At 35.9% G+C, this 19,199-nt stretch overlaps 2 protein-coding genes across 9 annotated transcripts in view; both read left to right on the forward strand.

Moving 5' to 3' along the window:
- IPO11 (importin 11) overlaps positions 1-19,199 on the forward strand; it is a 110,876-nt gene that overhangs the window by 74,880 nt on the left and 16,797 nt on the right. For all 7 annotated transcript variants that reach the window (XM_080574115.1, XM_080574116.1, XM_080574113.1 and 4 more), the window contains 2 exons: positions 902-1,015; positions 1,817-1,938. In XM_080574115.1, coding sequence (XP_080430241.1) covers positions 902-1,015; positions 1,817-1,938 — 236 coding nt within the window. The remainder of the gene's footprint in view (positions 1-901; positions 1,016-1,816; positions 1,939-19,199) is intronic.
- LRRC70 (leucine rich repeat containing 70) lies at positions 1,945-16,676 on the forward strand. 2 transcript variants are annotated; one of them, XM_080574128.1, is made up of 3 exons: positions 1,945-10,329; positions 13,480-13,646; positions 14,105-16,676. In XM_080574128.1, the coding sequence occupies exon 3, from the start codon at positions 14,116-14,118 to the stop codon at positions 16,036-16,038; it is 1,923 nt and encodes a 640-aa protein (XP_080430254.1). In that variant the 5' UTR covers positions 1,945-10,329; positions 13,480-13,646; positions 14,105-14,115; the 3' UTR covers positions 16,039-16,676. The 2 variants fall into 2 exon arrangements, with proteins under 2 accessions (XP_080430254.1, XP_080430253.1); XM_080574127.1 differs by having other exon boundaries at positions 1,945-13,646.

The raw sequence follows: 19,199 nt of genomic DNA on the forward strand, positions 1-19,199 counted from the left end.
AATTTCCATGTTGGACAGAAAAGAGTAAAACCAAATATGCTTTAACCAAGTATTGATAGTAGGAGGAAAAAAGATTTTTACTGGCAGAACTGGTGGGTGAAGTTCTCTATGCTTCTGACCTCTTCGATCAAAACATCTGCTTTTTTTATCAATATTTGACTCTTACTGTGATCAAGTTAACTAACATATTTCCAAGATTAGACCAAGTAATATTGCTTAACAGTTTTATTTTTGCGGTACAAACCAAAAAAAAAGGCTTTGAACAGGTTAACAATAATGTGTTAACATTTTCAGGTAAATGTTGGCGTTTTGTTTTTCCAGTAGGCAGTTCTGCAAAATACTTACATTATTAGATGTTGGATTTATCTGTAGGTTCTTTTAAAATGAAAATAACAAAAGATAATAAACTAAGTTGTTTATTACTGTATCCAGTTAATTTTTGAGACACTTGCAAACTAGATTTTGGCAAATGCTTATAGGTTCTCTCAGAGCAGTAAGTAACAACTTCTGAAATACTAGCTGTGTTTATTGTTACTAAAATTTTAAACAGTATTTTGGAACCATAATCAATTTTAAGAATTATTTTTTTAACAATGAAGTATATTGCTTATTTTCAAGCTTCTGACTTTTAAATATATATAGTAAAATCATTTTGGTTGTTGTCATGGCTGTTTGAGTGAAACAGACCGTGGATTGCCATGTTTCTCATTTCGTAAGTGTCAGTATACTCCTTGGTAACTATTGCTCAATATTGTGTTCTATGAACATTTAAAATTATACTTTAATAAAATGCATAAAGGATGCATGTAAATGTTTTCCATGCATTTCTGTGCTGTATGTTAAGTATTTTTAACACTCGATTGAACTAAATACACTTTGTTCTTGTTTACTTTTGTTTCAGAGATACCCAATGTTGATGTCTACTTATCTGGGTGTCATGGGTAGAGTTCTACTACAAAATACAAGTTTTTTTTCATTACTTTTGAATCAGATGGCATGTGAATTGGGTCAGGAGGTGAGGATGCTTGTCTTGGTATTTCAACAGTATTTCATGTGGAAATCTTGCATTCTTTTGACGTGAAAAAAAATTTCCCTGTGTTTTCAGTGCTTGTTCCTCCCCAGTACAAGCATGTTCCCTTTCTCCTGCTTTGTTCCTTCCCCTGAACTCCTGTACCAAGTTTTATGTGTTCCCACAATTCGCTTAAAACATCTCATAGGAAATTTTATACAATCTCTAGATTTTCTTCTTGCTGTATCCCGCTATGATCTTTATAAGCCCTCTTAGTTTGCATGATGTTTCAGGGTGAGAGTTACTTTCCTTGTTGCACCTTGATGGTTTTGTACGAGGGACAGTGGTTCAACCATTCACCAGTGATGGTTTCTAGAACAGCTGGTTCAATGTGCTCAGTTTTCAATGATCAGGTTATTGAGGCTCCTTTGCTACAAGTGTTTTGCTATGTCTTGAAGAGGAATTTAATAATTTTCTTATCTTCAGGTTTAAACAGAAAAAGACAAGTCTCTGCCACTGGTGAAAGTGTTTTTTTGTTTTTGTTTTTCTAAAAAGAGTAAATTCATGTTGTTTACATGTGGTAAGATTCCCATATGAAAACTGAGTAATTCAGTGTTCTGAATCTGTGCTCTGTCTGTGAACTAAATGCATTTGTAACTTCAAGGTTACAATGGTAAGGGTGGTTCAAGACCTGGAAGTATGATCAATTAATAATTTTAAAGGGGGGTGGGGGGACACGCCAAAAAATAAAAATAACATCACTTGCTTCAACTTCTGTCATATTTATGTAATTGTTTCCCATTGCAGTTGGACCAAATTCTTGGTAACATGATTGAAATGTGGGTTGATCGCATGGATAACATCACTCAGCCAGAGAGAAGAAAACTGTCTGCTTTGGCATTGCTTTCACTTCTACCGTCATTGAATGGGTGAGAGAATGCAAAAATGTATTAAAAAGAATTCTTCAAAGCCCCTTAAGATAGTTTGTAAGACCTTTCACAATATTGCAAATTAATATTCAAATATGAGTAGTTTTATTGCATCTTTATTTAGGGCTAAAGAAGCTTAAAAAGATAAAATTTTGATGCTACATTATATTAATCTTTTCTTGGGATTCATAGTAATAAAGCAGTAAACTTTTTTCAGCTTCTTTGAAAATGTCATTCAGCAAAAGTGAGGAAACTACGGTAATTTTGACAATAATTTTTAGCGTACGTTCCCATATTAATATTGGATTAGCTGCACCTCTCATATGTGGTTCTTTGAGTTGGCTCGTTAGTCTTTTGATGTCCCTTCTAGGGAATAGAGTTTGTTCAGTCTTGTTTCAGGTTGAGGGGTAGTTCATAACATTCATCCTGTATTTCTACTTAATGACATTCAGTGGAAGAGTTACTGTGGAAAAACTGTGGAACAGTTTTTTCCCTGATTAGCTTATAGTATTGCCCTTTCTCTGACCATGGCCATTAGTGGATAAAAGCACACACAAAAAAAGAATTCTTAATGAAAATGCTGAACAGAGTTACTCTTTTAAATTGTCACTACAGGGATTCATTTGTAATACATGTTTAGATGAGAGCTCAGGTCATATGTACCCTCAAAGTATTCTTGTTTGCTTTGAAAGTCAGGAATACAGTATTGCATGAGTTAACATTTGGTCTGCTAGATTTCTTGAAAAGTCTGAAGTATTTTCCAATGATAATTTAGACGTTACTTACAAATCCTAAAGCTATGTTAGTATTTGTAAAGCTGTAGAGTATGTAGTTGGTACCTAAAAATCAAGGAACTCTTATACGTATAACTTAGCGGTTTCATTTCTTTTAGTGTGCACAGAAGTTTTCATTTTTTTCCCCAGATCATCAGGACAGATATTTAGCCAAAGGTGAACCAAGCAGCTGGTTTGAGAAAGCTTTTGTTCTTTTCAGCAGACATAAGTGTTAAAACTTGAGTGTATTTGAAACATTCTTAGAGGTGTTAGCTAAAATTTAAGTTGCTGAAGTACATGCCTGTCTTCCTGTGAAGTTTCTTGTAAAGATAGGAAGGAAAAAACTTGCTTTAGATAACCTTGTTATTTTGAACTACCTTCAGCCGTTCCAAATTTCCTGCTGCAAGAGCAAATTATTTTTGGCAGTCCTCAATGCAATAAAACTTCTGCTAATGACAGCTTTAGTTTTCAGATATTCAAATTACTTAAGAATGCCTCTTCTCAAAAAAAAAAAAAAGCTTCTCTTCAGTGGGCATATCTTTATAAAGGCTACAAAAATTTTACTGTACAACTAATAGACTGCCAGAGCCAAACATACCTTCAGACTGAATACGTGAAATCGATTCTGTCAAGCGCTTGTTCCTTCTACCTAACAATGTGAGTCACTGTTTTTGGCATTTCATAGAAATTATATTACATATGCTTGCTGTATCTCACATCTGAAACTCATTTTAAAAAAAATGTTCTTTTGCAAGTCAACTTGCAGAGTTAAGCAAAAATATATTAAACTACTGTATTTAAACAGGATACTTAAATTCTTACAAACAACCTTCTCAAGAAAAGCTATGTAATTTTGCCTTTTGAATTACCTCTCCAAACAGATTACTGATTAGACATTTCTTTGGATTTCCTAAGCCAGTTCAAGATTTCTCAGCTGCTGAGGCTGAACAGGATTTTGTCTCCTGAGGATGGCAGTGAGGCAGACTTGCTCAGGAAAGCCATGTATATGTTTCTGCTTGTTGCAGAGCAGGTTTCCACCCTCAGCTCACTCCCATAGCGGGTGCTGCTAGCAGGTTTCAGGATTCCACTGTAGAGAAAATAGGTATCTGTACTGCACCTAGCATTAGTAAAGGATTTTAGAGTGGATACGATGGAAATTGCTACATTGCAGTTGTAGGTCACAGTGGTTCTCAGGCCAAATCGTTGGCCTAAGCAGGTTATAAAGTGACAGTTTATTAGCCCAAATATAGCTGTCTTGTAAGCAATATCATCATATAGAATGACAGATCTTTAGTAGCAACAGTACCACTGCATTGTATCATGCATGCATATAGTCCTTCAATCCAGCATCCTGTTTATCTTCCTACTTGCAGCTGCACATTGTGTTAGTCTTTAGAAGTTCATATTAAAAAAAAAAAATATTAAAAAGAACAATAACTGTTTCTTTCCTGAGTAGTATTGCAGCACCTTTTCACTTTGCAGTAATTTCCTGGTTTTACTCATTTGTTTTTTTTTTGCATAAAGTAAGTGTTACATAATTATCTTCATTTGCTGTCTTGAATCTGGGCACTCAAATTGTTAGCGTTTTTGAGTGACTGACACATGTATCCCATGGGATTTGCAAGAATTCTTTGGCCTGAACTGAGTACTGCTGGATTTTTGTATCACATCATTTTGTCTGGGAGCACACTTTGTTTTACACGGGTGTCTACTGAAAAGAGATCGTTGTAGATTGTGCTGTCCTATGTAATGATGCTAGCTTAGACTCTATGGCTTGCTTATACTGAGCAGTAGGCTTGTGAACATCTGGGATTCATAGTCCAGGTTGGATTTTTAAGAGGTCCCAGATATAATCAGTCTCTGCTTTCACTGAAGGAAAAAAAAAAGGGCAAAAAGAAGCAGCATGCTTTTCTGCTAGTTACCCACTCTCCCTTAGCAGTCTTAGAGAGTATATGTCAGAGTAAAATGGATTGGATTTGTTCTTGCTTCATGACGCTTCTAAGGCCATGCAGGTTTTTGCTCACCTCTGATACTTGTCCTTTCACTGTTTTCTGTGAAAGTGGGTGTAGTTTTTTTTTAGATCTTAAATAAAGGTCAATGTAAGCTTCAATATAGAATTTGTGTGATATCCATGAAGAGTTATCTATATAAAATAGAACCATGCTGTACATAAATTATCCAAATCTGAATAGTGGCATCTGTAACCTCTTATTAATATTGATTCCTGATGAGCATTTTCAAGTGGAGAGCAGTTGTGATTACTCTGTCAATTTAAACCATAGTAGTCTGGTACTACAGTTGAATTTCTTTTTCAAATTTCTCATGATGCTGTGTAGGGAAAGATGTGTTAGTTTCATATAACACAGTTTGGGGAGGATAGTGGAAAAAAAAAGCAACAGAACCAATGGTAGGAAGTTAAGTCAAAATATTAAAGACTTAAATAATACTACGGCAATCAATTTAAAGTTAGAATAAGCAGGTAGTAATTTCCTAATGGGCTTCTTTGTTCCACTTCTTACTGTTCCTGAGGGTTTTTTAAGAGCTCACCTGTAAAATGTATTTTGTCTGTTTTTAATTTATTTCTGCTGTAAATTCTTAAAGTCAGTGCCTTCCAAAAATGGTCAACTAATTTTGGTGCTTGAGAGTATGTTCATTCTTGCTAGACATACCAGTGTAGAGTGGTACAGCTCCAAAATAGCGGAGACTTTACTTTGCTAAGTATGAAATACAAAGCATTTGAATCTATCCAGTCTTTTTTCTTTTTAATTTATGGCACTTGAGTAGTATTTCCAGATTCCAGTGTTCACTCTTTCCCTTTGATGCAAATATATTTGACTGGAAAAACTACTGCAAAGAAGAGGCTAAGAGCTGAAGAGGTTCTTCAGGTTGCTCTACTTGTATCTAATCTTCGTGTAAACGAATGTCTGCATTTTTTCATTGTATATCAAATCTGATATGTCAGCCAGTGTGATTTCTGCCAATTATAATTGGCATTCAGCAAGTACAAGCACTTATAGTCTGCAATTATAAATCTTCACTAGGTTATTACAGAAGTTTTTCTTTGTCATTTTTTAAAGTTACTTTGTTAGAAATTTAATTTTCCTCTTAAGATGATGCCTATATGTAATACTAGGACATAACAAGAAAGTCATATAATAATCATAGAATCATAGAATATCCTGAGTTGGAAGGGACCCATAAGGATCATCAAGTCCAACTCCTGGCACCGCACAGGTCTACCCAAAAGTTTAGACCATGTGACTGAGTGCACAGTCCAATCTCTTCTTAAATTCAGACAGGCTTGGTGCAGTGACTGCTTCACTGGGGAGCCTCTTCCAGTGTGCGACCACCCCCTTGGTGAAGAACCTCTTCCTGATGTCCAGCCTAAACTTCCCCTGCCTCAGCTTAACACTGTTCCCACAGGTCCTGTCACTGGTGATAACGGAGAATAGGTCACCTGCCTCTCCACTGCCCCTCGCGAGGGAGTTGTAGACTGCGGTGAGGTCCCCCTTCAGCCTCCTCTTCTCCAGGCTGAACAGGCCCAGTGACCTCAGCCGCTCCTCATATGTCATATGAGGACACCTTCCAGTCCTACATCCAAATCATTTATAAAAACATTGAAGAGGGCTGGCCCTAAAATGGAGACTTGAGGGACCCCACAAGTGACCATCCTCCAGCCAGATGTGGCCCCATTTACCACAACCCTTTGAGCCCTGCCCGTCAGCCAATTGCTCACCCATCGTATGATGCTTTTGTTTAGCTGTATGCTGGACATTTTGTCGAGTAGGATCCTATGGGAAACCGTGTCAAAAGCTTTGCTGAAGTCCGAAAAGATCCCATCAGCTGGTCTCCCTTGATCGACTAGATGGGTGATCTTATCATAAAAGGAAATCAAATTTGTTAAGCAGGACCTACCCCTCATGAACCCAATAATATAAGAATAACGTCATATTCTCCTTCAAGGTGGATATATCCTCATTTATAAAGTCAGAATTTGTTACATAACTAATTTTATCATCTCAATAAAGAAACAAGGATACCCTACTGAAGCCATTGCCCTTTCTTCCCCACTTCTTTTTTTTATTTATTTAGTGAAATGTGTGTTCACCTGCATAATTAGTATTTGACATCAAAGCATTGACTAGAGGATGCAGATTGGACATACTGTTTAAACTTCCCTTGTTCAAAAACTTCATTAATTTTTCACCACACCTGAGTTTTTATTATGGACTGGTTTTTATTATGGACTGGTTAGGAACATTTCCCGTAAGGCCTATAAGGCTTGTTTGAAAAGTGTACCAAATAATGTCAAGGGATTATGTCACTAAATGCAACTGAGCTACTGAAAAATAAAGTTAAACTGTAGTCATAAGGGATTGACTGCAGCTAGTATCTTGTTTTTGTTTGACCTATATAAATACAGGATTTCAGGAATCTTTCCTAAAACTCTTACAAATCTATTCCATCCTAAAATAAAACCTTCTAATTATATAAAAGACAGAAAAAGTTGTTAATGGTCTGTGGCAGGTCCACGCTATTCCTGCATTTGACATAAGTCTTGCTCAGGCTTCTGAGCCATGGTAGGCCTCGATGTGATCCTTCCTTGCAATTTGGAGTTCCAGAACATGGTAAGGAATCTGAGCTTGACTACAAGTCAGTCACTTTTTCTTATAAAATATATAGCAGCTGGAGAAAAGCCAATTTGAGCTCTCCAGGGATTGTGGCTGGCTTGATCTACATGGTGAAGTTCAGCTGTGGTTCAGGACTAAGTGATGTTACATCAGTCCTCCATTGCCAGTGAGCAGCAGGCCTAACGGGTGAGTACGAACAGGCACTCCCTGATCGTGTCTCCAACCCTGCTGCTCAGGCTCTGGGCAGTACCAGAGCCATACATTCTGCAAGGTACCAGAGTGGCAGGGTTGGTGGAAAATACTGAAATTGCCTTATCTGTACCATAGCCGGGATGATAGTACTGTTAGTCAGTCTCACAGTCCTCTAAATAGCAGTCCTGAGTAAAGAGCCCCTTTGAGCTCTCTAGGGTCTGCTGAAGGCTGCACCCTTGATCTCCCCCTGAGCTGGGATACCTCTCAGGGTACCCCTGAGAAGCACATCTCAGGGCTGACTCCTTGAGGAAGAAGCTCGTCTGCAAACGCTGAGAAGGGAGTAGGGTGAGTAATTCACCCTAAAAGGGGGATTTTGGAAACACATGACTGGATTTGGAAAGTCTCAGATGAGCCTTGGCATTCTTGAACCTTTAACTAAGTTGCTGCGTCTATCATAGCAAATTATGTTGAAACCATTGTGTTCAATTGGCTGGTGATTAAATGCTGTTTAAGTGCTGTTAAAAATCACACAATGTAACCTTGTTATTTACCATAAAAATATAATATAAATCTTAAACTGCTGCTGTGTTAAAGTCGTATGAAAACACTCTGAGACATGGTCAAAATAGCTTTCTTCAAACTATTTATCCTTTGTAATATGTAGTTTACATACTTGCAAATACATTTTTGAACAAGCAAAAATGTATTTACCTGGCTAAAGTCAGGTCTAAGTCAGAAATCACAAGATTGTAATAGGTTTTAAAAAATAGTTAATAGAAACTTGTAGCTAGTTTTCCACCTGTTTGTTTTAATCTGTTTTGGTACATCTGCTCGTCGTCTTGCCATATATTCCATGATGTTTGAGATTGGTGGAGAGCAGCTGAGATTTCTGGTGACTTAGCAGTGCAGGACTTTTAAGATTGAATAAGGTGCCATAACTGGTTAACAACACAATCCACGTCACTTCAAGTACTTCTGCAAATAAGTAGTGTCCTAAAAATCAATGTTTCTTAATCAAAATGGTGGAGAAGTGACTGTTTGAAATATCAAAACTTGATGTTTTGTAAAGGAATGTCTAGTGTGGGAGCGTAAAGAATATTTGTATTTTTAAAGGAGAAGTAGCTTTTGGTTTTTGTGTACACATATTCTCTCTAGTAGTTTTCAGGGAAGGTGCCAATTGCTTATGCTTTCCTTTTCTAAAATTTTTAGAAGCTGTCAGTTGCTAATGCTAAGTGCATGGCCGTGCTGTATGGTAAGTTAGGCGGTGTGCTGCTGAGAGCTGTACAATTGGATTTAGGTTTGAATCAGTTTCCAGAAAGTTAATTAGCTACTCTGGTTGAAATTTGGGAAATTATTTGAATCGAGTTCTTTAAATCTTTGGATTTTAATTGCAGTCATATTAAGTATATTTTGTATTGCTTTTCTAGTTTGATCAGAGTTCACTAATTATTGTAGTGAATAGTTAGAGGCTAAAGCCAAAAATACTTTTTTTTTTTCAGCATATTACATATCTGCATTTCATTAATGGCCAGTCTTTGTTATTGTTTTATTCACGAGGTTACTGCTCACTCTGACTTTATTTTTTGTTGTTGGTTTGCGTAAGAAATGTTTTTTGGTGTAATAATTATTGCTAGGTAAGAGTTTTACTCTTAGTTTTGTACGAGCTTTCTGTCATTTTTTCTAGAGTTTAAAGTGAAGTAAGATTTCTAAAAGGGAGGTGTATGTGTAGTTTCTTATTCTCAATGGGAAAAATAATTTTGTAGTTTTCTTCTTATTGTTTCTCAGTATGTTGCAAAACCTGCTTTTCATAACTTAATAAAAATATGCATATAAATGCCAAGGATAAAAGGGAAAATAAGTTAAAGATTGATTGAAATGGGTTTTGTGATAAATGTTTACATGTATAAATGTTTAATACTGTGCCTTTATTAAACAGGAATGTTTTTTTCTGGGTTATTAATCTAGTATTACAGCTTCTGTGCCTGTGTCCTCCCTTTATGATAATCACAGTTGCTGTTATATAAGAGTGGAGTAGTGCTCAGTGGAACGGAGAAATTTTCAGTAACTGAAGGAGCAAATCAAGACTTTTTCGAAATGATAATGAGGAAAAAAAGGAGAGTTGGGGGAGGGGGTTGAGGCCTGGTATCTTAACATCAGCAAGATGTCCATAGCAGGTGGCACTGGATGAAAGAAACCAGGTGAAAATGAGATTAAATGTTGATGGCTATTCTACCCAAGCAGTGGGTTTGTAGCTTGTAAATTGCTTTAACATGTAACATAAGAGAAAGATGTGGGTAGAAAGTGGTAGCTATTTGGAAGTAAAACAAGGAGCATCTTAGCCCACCTGTGAAGAAAAAAAAGCAGAAGGCCTGTAAGAGGAAGTACTTGCTGAATTATTAGAGTGGTAATAGCAAAAAGAAGATGGAAAATAAGCAGGGTTGGAAAATAAGCAGTTCTTTTGGGGACTGACCGTTCCAATAGCAAAGAAATAAAGGGAAATGGTAATGGAGAACAACTGACCTTGAGATTTTTCTTCTGAATTCTGTGTTGGGATATGAACAGTGCATCCAATGCAGGTCGTTCTTAACTTTTGCCCCCGCATAGTTTTACTGTGCTATACAGTTTCTTGTGAAATAATGTAGTGGGATGGAAATGGACAATTTCACTCTTACAAGCTCAAAAGAATAGTTGCAGTCATAAGAATTGGTTTTCCTTCAGTGTGTGAGCTTAACATAACTTTGTAATGATTGAAAATGAAATCCTTCTTCAAAAACTGGCTTTAATACATTTTAAAGGTGGGTAACTTTTGAACTTGCATTTGAACTTGTTACATTTATAACTTTTCTACTTGAACTTGTTTTTCTGCTCCTCATAATTTTGCGTTAGATTACTATTTTATTCTTATTAAATCCTTACCTGAATCATACTTTTATCTAGTATTGGCTAGTGAGAAAATAGAGGTCGCTTGGAAGGGCTGTACTAGGTGTAATGCTTGTGTGTTCTTTCAATTGCTTTGACATTTCATTTTATGAAGAATTTGACAAATCGCTGTTGTTCAGACTTCATGCTTGTATTGGCAAGGAGTCATTGAACTAGATTTTAATATGCTAAAAGAAACAACACAAGGAGCTTCAATAATGTTAATGTATTAAGATAAAATTCACTTCAGGATTCAAAAATAAATGTATCGCCATGGGAAGCTATCTATATTCGTAAATAAACTTGCTCTTTCTATCACTGGAAAACAAAATATGCGCATAAAATATGTCACTGTTGGAGGTGCCAGAGCTCTTTTTAATGAACTGTTTGGGGATTTTCTGCTTAAGTGCTGTCTTAATAGTTTTAAACTAATGACAGAATTTTCTTTTTTTTTTTTTTATGGACTAGCGAGTCTGAGAAATACCTATACCAATTTTTAATGGTTTTCCCCCAAATGGTATCAATTACATAGCATGTTGTTTTTCTTTTTCCATAATAGATACTCCTCTCAGGTATTTTAAGTGTGTACTATTAATGAGATAATACCTAGAAATTACAGTCAGATCAGATCTGCAGGACTTTAGGTGCCATTTCTTACAGAGTACTGGACAAGATTTTCCCCAGAATTACTACTGTGAATTGATCAATGACCTTAACACTTTTCTTCATAATTTTGTATGTGGGACCTGATGGTCAAAAAAGTCAGTGATGTACTCAGGACCACTGTGGTACTGAGAGTTTGATCAAAATATTTTTTGGTATCAATAATTCACCTTTAGTACAAGACCACAGAGATATTCAGCAACTTTCTGGGTACCAACTTTTGTTTATCTGGCCCATACCCTACTGTTTTCTCTAAATTTTCATACTATTTGATGTCCCATGGAATTTCAGTAATTATTTTAGTCTTCCAAATTTTCTGCCCATTTTCAAAACACAAGATCTATTAGTATTTGTCCTTTAAAACATTTTTAGCTCAGGACTTACTTCTTTCAGTCCTTTGGAGTTCTTTCACACAACATGTAAGAAATAACTTTTACAATTTCTTTATGCAAGTAAATGTCAGTATAAATAAGCTGTATGGAGTGTAGGGTAGGTCAGAGTATGAAGTAACTTATCATTTTGGGGCAGTCTTTCTCTGGTTTGTTCCTTCACTTGATTATATCTGATCTGAGTAATCTTTTTCAATTATTCTAACTGCTCTCTCCCATATCTGGGATATTTCCCTAATTATCATGGGAACTGTTCAAAACTATTTCAGTGTTTGCTGCTTTAAAGAAATGAAATGCTACTTTATTTTACTTTCCCTTGCATCCACAATAATGCTAAATATGGTTAAAAAAATCGAATGTAAAATGAATAGTTAATGCTAAAGAACAATTAGTTTTCCTGTTGGTTTAATGGTCTCAGAATAAAGAAGCAAATGAAATTCAAATTTTGGGTTGTAACTGATAGTGTCTGTCTAAATTGGCCCATGGACCAATTCTACTGGTTCTGCTGATTTATTAATTTTGTTTGGATATTTTGAGAGATTGACAGTGGTAGAATTAAAGATTAAATTTGTCTCTTTTTTAAACACTCCCCTTCCTCCCAACTCTAGGTGCTTTTGAACAGCTTTATCAGTTGACAATGTTTTGTGTTTTATATTTCAAACATAAAAAGCTAGTAAAGCCAGTTGTGTATGGTTAAAACTTTTTTTAAAGCTTTAGAAACTCTTTAGGTAGAATTTGGAGGAAAGACGCTTCAAAAGTGTGTCTTTATCTGTTCTGTTCTTTGGCTCATGTGCTTCCTGCATTTCAGTTTGGATTTTTATAGACAAAGATATTTTGGATGACATTTTGCCTCTTAAGTGAACTCATGCTTCCGATGTGAGATATTTGTGGCTGAAGCTACTTGATTCTCCTGTAATGTCTTGTGTTTGTCTCTTGTGTTTGACTTGTGTTTGTCTTGTGTTTGGCCATTGATGGGTTTTGTTATCTTCATTTTGCTAAGCAAGGTGTCTCATGTTAGTATAAACTGTGATTTTATAGTTACTCTATTTTTACATTTAATCTCTAACTTTACATCTCTTTTTATTGTTTCGTCCTCTCCCCCTTTGAATATGTCTCTGGATTTTGCAAGTGTTTAGTCCCTGTGACAGATAAACTGGGGATGTAATGTCCGGTACTTAAGTGGGGGGACTATTTATAGTTCATATTTGCACAAAGTCTTTATTTGCACAAGGGACACTGAAGGAAATTAAAGCCATGTACGTAGGATGTGGCTTTTAGAACATACATAGACCTGTGCAGATAAGTCTGCTTAAAAAAAAGTGTCCTAACATGAAACTTAACTAAGTGCCTGGATCAAGACTGAAATACCGTGTAATATTATTATTATTGCAAAATACATGAATATGTAAATTATATATGTAATGTAAATGTAATACACAGCTTTTTAGTACTGTGTTGCGAAGTTCTCATCTCCAAGATTTCCTAGGCTTCCCTGGGCTTTCTGGAGGGGTTTGCCTGGCTGGCATGCCCCGGGTACCATGCCAGGGGTTCAGGCCTTGCCTTCCAGACCTTGCTGTTCTATATTTCACAGGACTTTGCTTACATGAGGAGCAATTTTGCTCTGTGGACAGAGATGGAACAATATAAATGTTGTTTGTTCGTTTAATAGAATGTTTTGTTTTCTGGCTGGGATTTACAGATAAGGCAATAGTAGTTACAAGTAGGTATGCTTTATTGTAATAGCTATAACTAACTATATTCGAAAAAACTCTTTAGAGCTCTGCTACTTAAAATCAGTAGTTTTATAAAAAAAAAAAAAGGCAACAGTTACAAATTAGGATAGTTCTTGGTTTTCTAGAAACAAATAGTTGAGATTTCCTTTCCAACAATGCTTCTGAAGCACAGATAAAATGACTTCCTGTCTGACAGTTTCCTGTATCCATGGCAACCTCAATTTAACCACTTCTTTCTTAGTTTCCTGAGTGAGCAGTTACAAATCCAGGGGAAAAACGTGAGAGTTGTAGCACACGACAATAGTGCTTTTACTAACGTTTCGCAGATGAGTATAGTCAGTCAACTGGTAACAGCCTAACAAACTGCAAAACAAGTAAATAACGGAAATAATGAACTTCAGATTTGGGGTAAGGAATTGTTTTTGCTTACTTTGAATGTAACACAACTTTATAAAAGCAAAATTTAAATTAAAAATGATCTGCAAATGAAAGGAACAGTGTTTTAGTTGGCACTTTTACTTGATTGCTATTGAAAAAGTTCCTGGCCGTTTTTAACTGTTAAAAATAAATAATAAGCAGTATCTTGAATCTACTAGAATCCGTCATTTTGGCAGCTTTTGTGCTGCAACCGGTTACATATTTTCCAGCTATTTTGACAGTATATTTGTTTCACTGTTCATTTACTTTGAAATTTGTTGTAATTCAAAATCATGATACTTAAAAGTTTTTTTTGAAATTATTTGGCATCACAAGGAGAATATATGAAATAACAATCTTGAAAGTAATGCCTGTATTTTTAAAGAATGTACAAGTAGAATCCATAATTTCAAATGAATAATATTCATAATTTTTTTTATCTCTACTAGCGAAGTCAGAGATGAGTGAGAAGGACAAAGACAGGGATATGTGTGGACTGCAAAGTTTTCCACCCTGCACAGGAGCATTACCATATCTCCTTAATGGTTTTCTTTTGCTGCTCCTCCAGAAGGAGGTACTTGGCTGTCCAGCTGTTTGCCAGCTCTGCACAGGGAGGCAAGTTACCTGTCGTAACTTGGGTCTTTCAAGCATCCCCCGGAACTTCCCCAAAACTGCAATTCTTGTATACCTCAGTGGGAATAATATATCGCATGTCATTCCAAATGAATTAACAGGTCTTCAGAAGGTTGCTGCACTTTACATGGAAAATTCCAGTATTTCATATGTACACCCAAAAGCTTTTGTGGAACTCCCTAACCTGTGCTACCTGCATCTAGATAACAATAATATTAAACGCCTGGATCCAGGAACCTTTGAAGGTCTTTCCAATCTTCGTTATTTGTACCTTCAGAATAATCAAATAGCTTTTGTTTCCAGAGGATTATTTAGTGATCTCCTTTCTGTTAGATATTTAACACTTCAAAGAAACCGCCTCAGTGTCCTTGGAAGTGGAACTTTCTTGGGAATGATAAATCTTCAAACACTTAATCTAGCCAATAATAAGATTTCACGGATATCAGATTCAGCATTTTATCATCTTGAAAACCTTGTATATTTGTTCCTTGAAGGTAACAATTTAACACTTGTGCCATCAAATGCCATTGGAAGGCTCAAAAACCTTGAAAGACTTTCTTTGTCTCACAATCCTATTCAGTCAATACACCGTTTTGCATTTAAAGGACTTAACAAGCTTAGGTATTTGTCTTTAAAAAGTGTAAAGCTAAAAGAGATTTCTGCAAATGGTTTTTTTGGATTAAATAATCTTAGTCAGTTAATCTTAAGTTATAATGATTTAGAAAATATAAATTCCAGCACTTTTACTTTATTGAACAATTTAATGTATCTGCAGTTAGACAGAAATAAAATAACCAGTATTGGCGATGGTACCTTTGAAAAAATGGGACAGTCACTTAAAATACTCAGTTTAGCATTTAATAATATTACAGAGTTGCAACCTGAAGTGCTCAAGCCCCTAGTGTCTTTAACTCATCTACAGGTAAACTACAACCCTTGGAACTGTAGCTGCAAAATGCTTGGATTGCTGAATTGGCTAGCATCATCTCCTATTTCTGTTAAAATTCACTGTCAAAATCCCCTCAGTATGCGTGGCAGACCTTTGCGTTACATTAGGTGGACTCAGTTTGCAAACTGCAGTAGCCCCACTGCCAGCCCAGAAGCAGCGTGGAATCTAGGATCTACAGAAATCCATCACAGCCCTACCACTTTGCTGATGGCATGGCATAAGGTACACAGGCAGAATACATTGGAACAGTTTGTTAATGTGGATACAAAATACGTTACTTTCTGGGAAGGAACTACAGCTACATCTGCTAACCCTTTGCCTTATGAAGAAAATGCTGCTGAAATTCCATCACAGGCAACTACATTATCAATATTACCAGTAAAAATACCAGCACGGATTATACCTGTTAACAGAACTGTAGAAGGAAAAGGTTTATTTCCAACAGATGCTGCTCCTGTATCATTAGAAACGTCTGTACTTTGTACACAACAGGTTGAAAAGCTGAATCAGGCTTTTGACATTTTGCTAGCCTTTTTCATTCTGGCATGTGCTGTGATCCTGTTCCTAACCTATAAAATTATTTGGTTTAGACAGAAACTAAAGGTGCTGGAAAACTCAGGGGAAAAGAGAATAGAATATTATGGTTTTTATCAGCCTGGCAGATACAACATAACTAACCCAGTGCAGTCTCTAACTGAGAATTCCGTGGGACATCCAGAACTGGACCAAATTAGGTTGCTCAAGCGAACAGCATCAGAAAGTCAGGCACAGGTCATATTGTTTGAACATTCATCATTGTAATTAACCTCATTTGATTTGATTTTTTTTGGTGATCTGAAATGCCAAGAAGTCAAGAACTCAATTTTCTAAAAAAAAATAAAATAATAGTAATAATAATAATCTTTCACTGATGAAAATCAGCTGGTTGATAGAATTGTAGCAAATGGTGTAATTTGGGTTCTGCATCATCATTTGCTTCCTGAATGTTCTGATTTTTTTTTAATTAGATGTCATTTAGATCTGACATGGATAGGTATATTATCATCTTTCCTTGTTGTAATATTATTTCTATGATTCAAATATGTATGCAGTAAAAAGTATGTTGATTTATTTTGCAGTACTTACTGGTATTAAGTTTCTGTAGAAATTGCATAGCTAACTTAAAGTTAAACGTCAGTTTTTAACAGGATCGTGGAGGCAAGAAATGTGGGGGAATGGGAAGAGAACAATGGTTACTGTATTTATTCTAAAGCATAATTTCTGTTCTGCCTCCATTAATCATCGCAGAGAAAAATGTGAGCATATTTACAGCTAACATGTTGAAACTCTTAATGAAAAAATTTAAATGATACAAAATTTGTTCATATCTGACATTCTAACATACAAATATGTATATTCAATCTGTATAATGAATATATTAAAAAGTGATTTTTTGTGTGCATCTGTATCATTTTATGGTCATAACTTAGCTAACAGGGAAGCTAAATTTCTAGTGGATTGAAAACTTGAACAAGTTTATAGTGTCTAGGGTAATGGAGTTGGTTAATTTTTGTCTATAAGAGATTCTCATCTATATAGTAAAATTTCAGAGAGTCTGGCTCAATGAAGCGTATAAACAGAAGAAATCTATACTTTAAGTACATAATTATAGCTTGATTGCTGAAGATAGTTGTTTTCGTGATGTATATTTAGAAGTGTCAGTTCTTCAAATTATGTTTCTTAGTGACCTTATTTTATGATTATGCTTTAAATGATGGATATTATTTTTGATTTGCATTTATTTTAACATTTATTTAGGATATTAATGTTCTCTTTACCTTACTGTTAGGTTGCATCTAGTGTGTTGTGGGTGTATTTTCAACCCAAATTTGTGTGGTTTTTTTTCTTGTTCCTCCAGTAATTCAAGTTTTATTCAGGAAAAAGTCTTAAAAATAGTCTCAAAATGCTCCAATCCAGTAAAATTTTCAGCTGAGTGTACCTGTTTTTGTAGATACTGTTTGTCTTCAGGTATGCACCGTAGAGACTTCAGTCACTTGGTTTATCAACAGCACAATTTAAAGGGAGATCATTTTGCACAGTGAAAAATGGAGAGCGATGTTTTGATAGTCAAGATGTTGATTCAACTTCATAGTTGCACAGAAGTATCTTGCTGTTCCAAAGTCCATCCCGGAGACCAGGACTTCTCCAGATGCATTGGACTGCTGCAGGGTTTCTTGGTCCAGCTAGCCTTCCTTCTGCCAGTGTAGCTGATGTGCATGATCATGTTGTTCCACTCCCTGTCGTCCTGTTTGTACATCTCCTGTGCATTTCCAGGAATGACAGATACTTTCTGCTGCCAATACAAATATAGACCTTGACTGTACTTGTATGGGTGTGACAGCGGAAGTCTTCACTGTGTGCCTCTATTGTTGTTTGCTACATGTTTTTATCAAATGTAACAAAATCTCAGTTTCATTGAGATTAATTTCTGTTGCATCACAATATTTTATTCTAATCTACTGTGTAACACACGATATACTTTTAGTTTATGGAGCACTTAATTCAGCTACTTGAGCAAAAGCTTAAACTATTTTGGGTTGCATCAGTAGAAAGTGCTTTATTTATACTTTTCTAGTCAGATATTAATTAAATGTAACATGCAAATATCTTCTAAGAAGGGAAAACACTGACAACTCTTAAATTCATGCTTAATTATTTTTGTGGCTAATTAATTTTCCTCTTTAGTCCCTTTTTTGTTACTTTCTGCCTTTCCCATGTAATTCCTTGTGATAAGTGTTAAATTTGTTGCTTTTTTTGTCACTGTCTGTGATTCCACAGTTGTAGGTTCTGTAGTTTCAGTTCTGTATTTCTAAATTTTCAATTTTATATGGATGTCTTCAGTAATAATGGGCTTTATTAGCACCCAGGCGATAATTCCAGTCAAAGCTAGTTAACCAGCTTTTCATCAGTAGAAATGTTATGTGTCCATATAAGAGAGGATTTTTTCTGAGAGAGTGGATGAAGGTTGCACAAAACAAGCCCAATCCTCAAACCTGGGAGGGATGGGTCTTCTGTTTTTAGGCTCTGTGTTCCCTGCCTGCTCTCTTCAGAAGACGGTGGTTCCCTCTGAACGTGTCTCCTTTCCACCTGTAGATGGAAAGCTCCTGTAGGAATTGTTTTTCAGGCATGAGTCTCACAATCTACAGTGGTGGAGTGTAAAAGGATATTTTAAGAGTTGTGTCTGGAAGGAGTGTTGGGGCAGTTGACTCCATGTTCTGGAGAAGAGTCATCCTCTAATATCTGCCTTGCTAACAATTTTGTGTTTCACTGTAGCAAAGAATTGAGAGGTACACTGTGCATCTGCAGGGAAGTGCCCTTGGCAGTTAGCAGCTTTTAAAGTTAGGTGTTCCTACTAGGAAATAGATGCATTCATGTACACGTGTGATTCGTATGGCCTAACTATTTAAATCATTAGGGAACCCATTTAGAATTCTTTTTAGTGCCTTCCCTCATGAAGCAAAATGGTCCATAAGTTTCCACTTAGTCACAGTCCCTTACTAGGTTCCCATTTGTAAAGTTCATTATCACATTTACGGTCAGCCATAGGATTACCCTGGAAATACCATTTTAGGTGTGTCATTACCATTTTAGGAGCTTCATAGCACAGTGCAACTTCTAGGGGAGAAAAAAGAATTCATTTACATTGCTCATAATGTGTCTAATCTAATCTAATTGTCCCTTTCTACCTCTTCCCCTGGCTAATGAAATAAGAATAAAAAATTAATCTTTCTCAAGTGTACACCAGTAAAGGTATGAAATGAAGCTTCTCCCTTTCTTTTTTGGTGTTTGCTGCTTCATCCTGGCAAACAGAAAAGCAGAAAAAAATTCCTCCTCTTCCTTTTAATGTCTAGAGGAGAAAGGTGTGTTTTCCAATGAGAATTTTTCCTCCCTGGTAGACTGAGGAAGATGTGTAGCAGACACAA

The sequence above is a fragment of the Anser brachyrhynchus genome (assembly GCF_964034855.1).
Source record: "Anser brachyrhynchus genome assembly, chromosome: Z".
Classification (NCBI taxonomy): Eukaryota; Metazoa; Chordata; class Aves; order Anseriformes; family Anatidae; genus Anser; species Anser brachyrhynchus.

What these genes read in the sequence shown, in the direction of transcription:
- LRRC70 (XM_080574127.1), top strand. Translation starts at nt 14,116, where the DNA reads ATGAGTGAGAAGGACAAAGACAGGGATATGTGTGGACTGCAAAGTTTT.